The 9770-nt window shown below is 41.1% G+C and overlaps 2 protein-coding genes across 3 annotated transcripts; one reads left to right on the forward strand and one right to left on the reverse strand.

Moving 5' to 3' along the window:
• Positions 1-337: 337 nt before the first annotated feature.
• On the forward strand, positions 338-4704 carry naxe (NAD(P)HX epimerase). The gene is made up of 7 exons (XM_084032740.1): positions 338-491; positions 1277-1503; positions 1634-1742; positions 2294-2404; positions 2889-2999; positions 3358-3505; positions 4099-4704. The coding sequence occupies exons 2-7, from the start codon at positions 1322-1324 to the stop codon at positions 4296-4298; spliced, it is 861 nt and encodes a 286-aa protein (XP_083888866.1). The 5' UTR covers positions 338-491; positions 1277-1321; the 3' UTR covers positions 4299-4704.
• A 96-nt stretch (positions 4705-4800) lies between these two features.
• Positions 4801-9163, reverse strand: LOC311028284 (sodium channel regulatory subunit beta-1-like). 2 transcript variants are annotated; one of them, XR_014598703.1, is made up of 7 exons: positions 9100-9163; positions 8845-9008; positions 7578-7815; positions 7083-7224; positions 6341-6362; positions 6131-6205; positions 4801-5296 (listed from the first exon to the last, which is right to left on the reverse strand). XR_014598703.1 is itself a non-coding variant. In XM_084032741.1 (6 exons), the coding sequence occupies exons 1-5, from the start codon at positions 9146-9148 to the stop codon at positions 6136-6138; spliced, it is 663 nt and encodes a 220-aa protein (XP_083888867.1). In that variant the 5' UTR covers positions 9149-9163; the 3' UTR covers positions 4806-5296; positions 6131-6135. The 2 variants fall into 2 exon arrangements, 1 of the variants encoding a protein (XP_083888867.1); XM_084032741.1 differs by lacking the exon at positions 6341-6362 and having other exon boundaries at positions 4806-5296.
• Between the last annotated feature and the right edge of the window lie 607 nt (positions 9164-9770).

The raw sequence follows: 9770 nt of genomic DNA on the forward strand, positions 1-9770 counted from the left end.
AAATAAGTATTTGACCATTTTCGAGCTGAACCATCAGCTTTTACAACATCAACCCAAGAAAAATGTTTATTTCAGATTTCAGAGTGATACATATAAATTATTATTATGTTAATATTACACATAAAATCTTATTGTATAAAAAAAATCCAGGACTTCTGAAATCATTATATAACTTTATGTATATGCAACACATATTCAGGACTTTTATTTCGATCTTCATGGTGTAGTATTTCCACCTACCGGTATAAAACACCTAAAATATCTAAATACTTCTTCCACCATTCGCGCTGTTCCAGATCGGACTTTTATTTTGAAATACGCGCAGTGTTTACATTTTTTAACCCGGAAGTTGGAGACACTTTTGGCCTACAAGTATCGTTGGTCTCCCCGCGAGCTTTAATGAGTATAAAACTGATCTGTGAGCAGTGTTGCCGTTTATAAGAGGGCACGTGCGCGTGACGTTGTTTTGAAGAAGGGCTCGCGCACGTTCGGTGAGTGTCACGAAGCTAAAGTTGAACATTAGCTAGCAACTTACCGGCCTGTAAACCGAATTAATACGTACAACTTGAAGCGTTTCCTTTTTAAACTGCTACTAAACGTTAGTTGCTTTCTCCTAAACGCTCTAAATGCGTTGCAGGTGGAGCTGTGTGCGACAAGAAAACATGGAGATTTATCACATAAATCATATTAGCATGATGTCTAAGTGCTAATATAGTTTACCTCGTAATTTAATGGTTAAAAAGTAAAAAGTTCTCCCAGTTTTCACTCATTTTTAGATTTTAATTCATTTTTATGTTGAAATTCGACTTGTTAATGTTTTCCTCTTGATATTACTACTGATACTTGATACTAATACTGAAACTACTAGATCAATAATTACTATTAGCAGCCTTTTCTTATGTAAAACTGACAAATGAATTGCTGCTCCAGCTTCTCAAATGTGCAAACATTTAATTCAATTTCAAATATTATTATTTTTAATGATCAATTCATTGATTTAGTCAGAAAATCTTTTAAGAGATGTCCAGCACAGTTTACCCAAACTCAAGTTAACGTCTTCATCTTCATCTTCTTTAGATTATTTACTTTGAAATTATATAAAGTAAGAAATCCTCACATCTGAGCCGTGAGAACCAGCATGTGTTTTGTATTTTTGCTTAATAAATCAACAAATCATTTGATCAACTGATCTTTACAGCATTAGTTCTGTGAAATTGTAATAGCTGTTTTTTTATTTTAATTTTCTGGACCTTTTTATGAATATAACTTCCTTCAGATCATCGGTGTGGATCGCTGCCTTTCTGTTCCAAGAGCCATCTGGATGCTGAGCGTGCGGGCTCTGTTTGGGATCGGCTTCCTGGTGACCTCAAGGACCTCAGCCGTCCTCGCTCAGACCGGGACATGTCCGCGGCCCGCCACCGCCGCCGCCAACAACAACCACAACAAGGACTATTTCAGTAGCAGGGCAGCGTCCACCATGGCTCAGAACATCAAATATCTCGGGTAGAGTTTTACATCTTGTAGAGCATAGAGCAGTAAAAACATGTTCAGACTGTGTGTGTGTGTGTGTGTGTGTGTGTGTGTGTGTGTGTGTGTGTGTGTGTGTCCACACTGACCTGTAGATGCTCCGCAGGCAGGAGGAGGCGCAGCACATCGATGAGGAGCTCTTCAGTGAGTACGGCTTCAGTGTGGACCAGCTGATGGAGCTGGCTGGACTCAGCTGTGCCACAGCCGTCGCCAGGGTGAGAGGTCAATCAGGGCTCTTATTTTGAAATAGAAAACAATCGTTGCAGCCCTCTAAACAATGTACTTGTGAGAAGCAGGAATCTCTATAACATTTAGAGCATTTTTACATTTTACATTTAGGGCATAACGTGTTTATATGTGTTGTATTTGATCATTCAAAAACATGTGGTTTTGGTCTCTAACGCTGGCCATTGTTCTCAGAAGAAGTAATTGCTTTCCCTAATTTTGTTCAACATTCGGCTTTATTTGTACAACACCTGTCTGACAAGTTATTGCAGCTCAAACTGCTCCACAGGCAACTGACCAAACACAACGGGAGACACTAATGCACACAGAAGAGATGAACATAAAACCACCGTGCCATTGTGATTGATTTTTTCCTTTTACTATAATTGCCTGAAAACGGGAATAAGCAGATTACGTCTCACTTCACATCATTAGGAGCAGTTCTGTTGAGTAGCTGCTGTAAAGAAGCTCTTTTCCTTGTCAGATATCAGTTGTGGAGCAGCGCTCTATTAGATTTACTGTCTGGTTTCTCCCCCTGCAGGCTTATCCACTTAGTGCCCTGATCAAGACCAGACCTTCTCTGCTGGTGATCTGTGGACCAGGGAACAACGGAGGCGATGGCCTGGTCTGTGCCCGACATCTTAAGCTCTTTGTGAGTAGTTCTTCACTTCTAAGATACTTCAAAGTACGTCCTATATGTATTAAACAACCGTAGCTACTAGTTATTTTCCTACTTTGCAGATGCAAAACATGATGAATTTCTAAAGTTTGTGTAATTTAGAGAAAATAAATCCCCCGTCTTGTTTAGTTCTAGTTATAATTCAGTTTATTTTTGTAAGAAAAGTGAATAATATCTGCCAGTGTATTAGAAGTATTACCTGTTTACAGACAGATGGACGGATAGATAACGAAAGCAAGACTTTTTACAATTATATATAACTACTAATTCATCTTACTTTTCTTTTATTATTAGTATGTTTTATTGCCTTTTATGTATTTAATTTTAGAAAGCAGTTTGAGTCAACTGTTGTTTTAAATGTACTTTTTAAATGAACTGACTTATCTTTTCTAAATAAAGGTGCCGTTGAACAACATGAAGACATACTTTACCCTTTGACCTTTGTGTCCCGCTGCAGGGTTACGAGCCCACCGTCCTGTACCCGAAGAGACCGAACAAGCCTCTGTTCCAGGGTCTGACCACGCAGTGCCAGAAGATGGAGATCCCCTTCCTGACTGAGATGCCTGAGGTTTGCCGTTAATCAATAATGCAGCAGTGTTTGTCCACAGCGGTGAAGAAAATTCTTCTGCTCAGGGCATGACTGTGCATTTTGTTTGGAGCTGTTGGACTGGATTAGACATCATTAGATCTGCAGCAGCTAAATGAGGCTGTTTAGTGCAGCTGAACGATCCCTGTGGGGGAATTAGGTTTTTAATTCAGTCAGAAATATCCAGTAATATAGAACTAATGATGAGTCCTTCACTGATGTTTTCAAGTTCTGCTATTTCTAACATTTTGACGTGTGAACTTGGTGATGAAATGTTGGTTTGTTGTTTTTTGGTGTCAAAGAAGAAAGCAATTGATCTGGATGGAAATTGATTCCTCAGGCGAAGGTGATCGACGAGGCTTACAACCTGGTGATAGACGCCATCTTCGGCTTCAGCTTTAAGGGGGCCGTGCGAGAGCCTTTTGGTTCCATCCTAGGCGTGCTGAAGAAGACGACAGCCCCCATAGCCAGCATCGACATCCCGTCAGGTCAGTCTCCACACACACACACGCACACACACACACACACACACACACACACACACACACACACACACACACACACACACACACAGGAATATGGATTTCCTGCCATGTTTCTGAATTCATCTTCTGAGAAGTGCAGATTGCTTCACAGTAACTGTGTTCCACTGCTGTTCCTGCTACAGATACAACAGTATCTAAGACATTTAGCTTATTACTCTGCATATTAATTATATTTAAATTAGGTATGGGCAGAAATGCAGAAATACAGATGTGCTTAAAAGTGAAAATATTCTCAATTCTTCTGCACAAGCCGAGCAGCCAAGAACACCACGTTTTGCCCGACGTGGTTTCCCAGGATGTGGTTTTGAACCAGCTGTTTTATGTTTTAAAATGAGCTTCTATTCGTCTCTGTGTGACCAATATAGAATATCTTGAAAATCAAATACTGAATAAATAAAAAAAGCATTTCCTGTCGTAGACCAAAACCTCTGTAACCAAAATAACTGAGGTCTCAACGGCTACTTTTCATATTTACTGACAAGAAGAAGAAGAAGCCTGGAGCGGATTGTGACGTCCTTTGTTTTGTTTGTTTAAAGGTTGGGATGTGGAGCAGGGCAGTGCAGACGGACTGCAGCCCGACATGCTCATCTCTCTCACCGCTCCCAAGAAGTCTGCCTCCTTGTTCAGAGGACGATACCACTTCCTGGGAGGCCGGTTTGTGCCGCCGGGCCTGGAGAGGAAGTACCAGCTCAACCTGCCCCCGTACCCCGGCCTGGACTGTGTCCTGCAGCTGTAGGGGACGATGAACTGAGGGTTTGATGAGAGGATGGGAGTCCACCTTGGATGAGAAGATCGATACCACCCTGGAGGTTTTAGCCTAGCTTAGCATAAAGACTGGAAACCGAGGGAAACAGCTAGCCTGTAGTTAAACATGGGGCTGTCACAGCTTGCACGCCTTTACTCCAGCTCTGTCTTAACACACAGACATGTGAGCGAGGTATCAGTCTAAGCATCAAATACATACAATCACCCTAAATGTTGAACTATTCCTTTAAATCTAGGAATGATTGAGTGAATGGGGGTGGCTGTAAATCCAATAACGTGTCATAATAGAGGTTTATTAACTCTGGAAGATTGTGAAAGCACAAAGCTGGTTGCTTTAGTGACATGAAAATAAAACAGGAACTAAAAAAAGACTGAAAGTTGCCTGCATTGTTTTTATTTCCGTACCAACAGCCATTAATTTCATCTCATTCATGAAATATTGATCAGACAAATCAGAAGACGTCTCCATCATGTGCCTTTTGTCAGTTTTTATTAGTACATCGGAAGATTTTATTTAATGCAACTAGCAACTGGAAAGACAAGTCTATCGAACTCCATCACATTTTATATTTTAAAAAGTCCCATAACATGTTTGTGCTGCTTTATTTATACATGAGTTGGTGATTTTAGTAAAAAGCTTTCTTTCACAATCAGCCTCAAGGAAGTCCATGAGATGCCCGTAATACCACTTTGATTTGATATAAATGTGTGACTACATAAAGGTAAAGAAATACTGTATGTACAGCATATGCTTCTGACAATGTGGCTCATTAATGCATAATGGTTTCCTGTTGAAGAGCAGAACATGCTTTTGTGGCGTAGGGGACTATATACAGTGGTGGTTCCATGCTCTCGTATGTCGTAGCTATGAGGGCTGTTTGTCAAGGAGAAGGTAAGATAGCGGCTGGACAAGTCGTCTCCATGCAGGTCAGAGGGTGGAAGGATGTTTTCAGTCCACGGAAGAGAAGCCTGATGATGAAGACAACGTATGTTAATGGATTTAATGGCGTTGATTCAAAAACAATGTGTTTTTAGGAAATCTAGGTCATCAATAAACACTAGAAGCACTGAAATACTTCAATATTTGAATATAGGTACCGATACTTTTCAGAAAACAAACAAAACTAAAGTTAGCTCGTTAGCTTAGCTTAGCATAAAGACTGAAAACAGGGAACATCTAGCCTAGCTCTGGCCAAAATCCACCTTAGCTCGTTAGCTTAGCTTAGCATAAAGACTGAAAACAGGGAACATCTAGCCTAGCTCTGCCTAAAATCCACCTTAGCTCGTTAGCTTAGCTTAGCATAAAGACTGAAAACAGGGAACATCTAGCCTAGCTCTGCCCAAAATCCACCTTAGCTCGTTAGCTTAGCTTAGCATAAAGACTGAAAACAGGGAACATCTAGCCTAGCTCTGCCCAAATCCACCTTAGCTCGTTAGCTTAGCTTAGCATAAAGACTGAAAACAGGGAACATCTAGCCTAGCTCTGCCCAAAATCCACCTTAGCTCGTTAGCTTAGCTTAGCATAAAGACTGAAAACAGGGAACATCTAGCCTAGCTCTGCCCAAAATCCACCTTAGCTCGTTAGCTTAGCTTAGCATAAAGACTGAAAACAGGGAACATCTAGCCTAGCTCTGCCTAAAATCCACCTAGCATCATGCCTAAAGTAACACATAATACATTGTTTTTTTATGTGTATAAAAACGTTCAAATGTTCAACAATATTTTCTAAATTTTAGAATATTTCTTATAGAAACAGAATTAAACAAAGAAACAAACTGAGGTTAATGTGGGTCACATTCATACCTGTGCTATTCTCCAACCTGCACCCCTGCACAGTTATCTTTACTTTCTGACGCTATGGCTAGATATTCAGCATTTCTAGGAGGAAAAGGAGAAAAACAACAACGTTGTGAAACAATGTTAAGCCTTTCATGTTAGCACAGTGAAATGGGTGAAAAAATGCAAAAGGTATTGGTTGTATGACGGATGTTTCTTCCTTGTTGTTTGACTTACAGGAGGGAGGTTTTGGTTTTTACTAGGGAGGAGGATGACAGGATGAGACGGACAAGAGGAAAACGTGACAAGTAGACGGGGGGAGTGTGAGACAAAGAGACACAAGTGAAAACACACAAACACAATGATAATCTTAAAATGAAGAAGATACTGTAAGAGGAGACGTGGAGGAGAAGAATATGAACCAAAGAGGATGGAACAAAAAAAAGAAGCCAGCTTGCTTTCGGCACACATTCGAGCTGAACTCTGCAAAACGTAGGTGTTTAAAATGCTTCACTCTTTAGCGCATCAGAGCCCGACCGATATATCAGTATCCGCATACATGCCGGCCAATAAGTAACACAAAATCGCAGTATGGAAGTGCTCAATATGTGTTTGAGGTGTTTCAGAAACAACCCTTTTGTTTTTTCCAAATGTAAACTGAATCTTATCCTCAATTCTTTAAAAATCGAATTTAAAGAATCCTTGGATTCATAGTTAATTTTAAAAATAAAAGCAGATATATCGTTACTGGATTTCTTTCTTTAAGACACTCAAATGCATTTGTCTTAAAACTCCAGCACTTAGTTTGGGCTCTTCTTGGTGTTTTAATGTTGCTGGATAAAAACCTTGTATCTCCAAAGTGTCTGCTTTTCAAACACTGAGTGTTTAGATTGCTTAGTAAAATCCCTCAATAAAACAAACACTGGGGTTACAAGGTTTTCACATGTCCCGAGCTCATGTGCATCCAGACAATACTTACGCTGCTTCTCGTAATGCTTCTTCCCCAGCTGCTGATATCTTCCTGTAGCAGTAAATCATCTCTATGAGGAGCCAGACCTGCAGGCCGATGATGGTCACGTACATCATGACCTCGGACACGATGGAGGCCGTTCCTCTGGTCGCTGCACACATGAAACGCCGGGAAATCAAGAAATCAGACACCCGACAAAGCAAAACCTCTGAAATTCAGCCCATTAAAAGTAAGTTCAGAGTCATTTTATACATTCTAAGAATGTATTAAGAATGAAAAATGTATTAACCACATCATATTCTTCCTAATTTCTCATTGTTCAGGAATCCAGATACAGGCTACCTGTGAATTATAGTCATGTGCATCTGAAACTGCTAGGTTTTAAACCTGAATGCATCACAAACCTATCATTTTTATCTCAAATTCACCATAAAAAATGACTAAATGAGGATGTATTGTTGCTGTTTTACTACAGTGACATGTATGGATGCCACCGTCGCCTACCTTTAGGGACCACAGTGAGGTGGACCACCTTGCTGATCACGGTGTTGTACTCGTAGTACTGGTATAAGAGGATGCGGTAGAAGAGGCACTGGTAGGTGCCCGAGTCGTTGAAGGTGACGTTCAGCAGGTATATGGACGCGTCCTGGATGTCCTGGCTCCTCTTACTGCCGTTCCAGTCCACGCGATCCATGAAGTTATCGCCCTCGATGCTTGGGCCATTCTCATTGTAGGTGTAGATCTGTCGCCACGGAAACAACCACAAGGTTAATGAAAGTCCTGCTGTGACAGAAAATGAATCGTTTTGTAATAATAAGTCATTTTGTTACTTTATTATTTTGTTGTATAGACAGTTTTTTATCTTTGCTGTCCCAATTAAATTATAATTATTATTATTATCATTATAGTGATGACAATAGGGTGTGTTATAGCATAACAAGTAAAAAGAAAAAAAAAGGATAAATAATAATAAACAGATAAATCTGTAAAAAGGAAAAAAAATAACAATCAGCAAATAAACAAATAATACGCTAAATTGGGTCATATCGCTACAAAACATAAGGTCTAGTGAACGAAACCTAACTACGTACAGTTAGGTTTAAGTCTCTTTGTTTGGCACAATGAGAATGGGGTGGAGGTAAGGTCACAGAGACTTTGACCTTTGACCTCCAAATTCTTAGTGGTTCATATTTGAGTCCAGGTGGACGTTTGAACAAAAATGTGAGCAAATTCCCTCCAGGCCTTCCTGAGATATCACGTTCGTGGATCATTTGGATAAAGCTAGACTGAACCATCTGTACAGCTGCATGATCACAACATGGACTCCAGCTGCAAACAGGTAAAAACAGCCGTGTGTCATCTTCAGGGCTTTAATGATGCCTGTGGTGTAAAATATCACAATTGATTGCCTCTGAACATCACTGTGACCTTAGCACTGGGCGCTATGATGGGATCAAGGGCGGATGTGTGTGGGCGGGAGAGAGAGAGAGAGAGAGAGAGAGAGAGAGAGAGAGAGAGAGAGAGAGAGAGAGAGAGAGAGAGAGAGGAAGAGAGTCTAAGAGCTTGGGTGTGTACTATTTACGCATTTATAAAAAGCTTGTGTCTTGAGGAATGCAGCTGAGCACAAGTGTGATTTTATGGATGCGCGCACGACTAAAACTCCTTTGGAAGCACAAATATGTCCCGCACTCCACAATGTGCCGCGTCAGCGTTAAAATAAATTGTGCTGGCATCAGACTAAGAAGGTCCTCCGTGATGAATTTGCACTCACGCGAGCAAAGTCGGACTCTCCTTTCCCCCTGAAGTACCACTCCACGGTGGCCGTACTCTCCACTTCTCTCCTCCTCTTGCAGGAGATGCAGCCCAGTTTGAAGCCCTTGCCAGCCACCGCCTCAGTGTCGGAGTCCACCTCTGCACAGGCCCCGATACAGTCCACTGCAACAACAACAACAACAACAAGACACTCACTACTCTGGCTTAACGTGATGTAGCCACAAACCATAAAGGGTGCAGGAAGTCAACTCACCAGTCTTGGTGCAGAGAAGCGTGATGAGCAGGATCTTTAACAGTGCCATGTCTCCAGATGTTCCAGCAGCTGTTATTAGAGGAGGAGCCCCGAAATGTACCAATTCTGACAGCAACGCCCCTTCGTGTGGAGCACCAAAAGACTTTTGTTCAAACTTTAAACAAATGTCATGACACTCTGAACGATGGAACAAAGCTTTTCTTTTATATTTCAAGAAGACGGAGCGAATTCCAAATGTGTCAAGCGGCTGCTGTAGCGTTGTAAAGTGCAAAATGTATCCGTCCACAGGCACTTCCCTTATACGCCTGAATGTGTGTATCGTCCTGACCGCCCCCCGGCCTGCAGCAGATTCCTATGACTGCAGGATGTATTGCCACAAATTATTGATGCCTCTGACACAGCCCCCTAATGTATCTCTGTAAGCGAGGATTTCAAGTGGTGGTTTTCTTCCCCTGCTTTTAATTATCAAGCTGCATATAAAACAATCTGGATGTCCGACTCAAACTGTTCCCCAGATCAACACCCTGAGATGTGATTAATTTCTTTTTATCCCCACTGAGGTCTTAATCTGAGATACCCAGAGCAATCATGCTGCTCTCTTATGTTGGAAAATTGCAGAAAGATTATGACAAATGTATTTTTTGTGCAGCGTGCAAGCTTCCGTCTACAGT

This window comes from Eutrigla gurnardus (assembly GCF_963514095.1).
Source record: "Eutrigla gurnardus genome assembly, chromosome: 17".
NCBI lineage: Eukaryota > Metazoa > Chordata > Actinopteri > Perciformes > Triglidae > Eutrigla > Eutrigla gurnardus.

What these genes read in the sequence shown, in the direction of transcription:
- naxe (XM_084032740.1), top strand. Translation starts at nt 1,322, where the DNA reads ATGCTGAGCGTGCGGGCTCTGTTTGGGATCGGCTTCCTGGTGACCTCA. An exon ending in CAGAACATCAAATATCTCGG is followed by an intron (nt 1,504 to 1,633) that starts GTAGAGTTTTAC and finishes GATGCTCCGCAG; the next exon opens with GCAGGAGGAGGCGCAGCACA. An exon ending in CCCGACATCTTAAGCTCTTT is followed by an intron (nt 2,405 to 2,888) that starts GTGAGTAGTTCT and finishes GTCCCGCTGCAG; the next exon opens with GGTTACGAGCCCACCGTCCT.
- LOC311028284 (XM_084032741.1), bottom strand. Translation starts at nt 9,148, where the DNA reads ATGGCACTGTTAAAGATCCTGCTCATCACGCTTCTCTGCACCAAGACT. An exon ending in GCTTCTCTGCACCAAGACTG is followed by an intron (nt 9,009 to 9,099) that starts GTGAGTTGACTT and finishes TTGTTGTTGCAG; the next exon opens with TGGACTGTATCGGGGCCTGT. An exon ending in GAAGCATTACGAGAAGCAGC is followed by an intron (nt 6,206 to 7,082) that starts GTAAGTATTGTC and finishes TTTTCCTCCTAG; the next exon opens with AAATGCTGAATATCTAGCCA.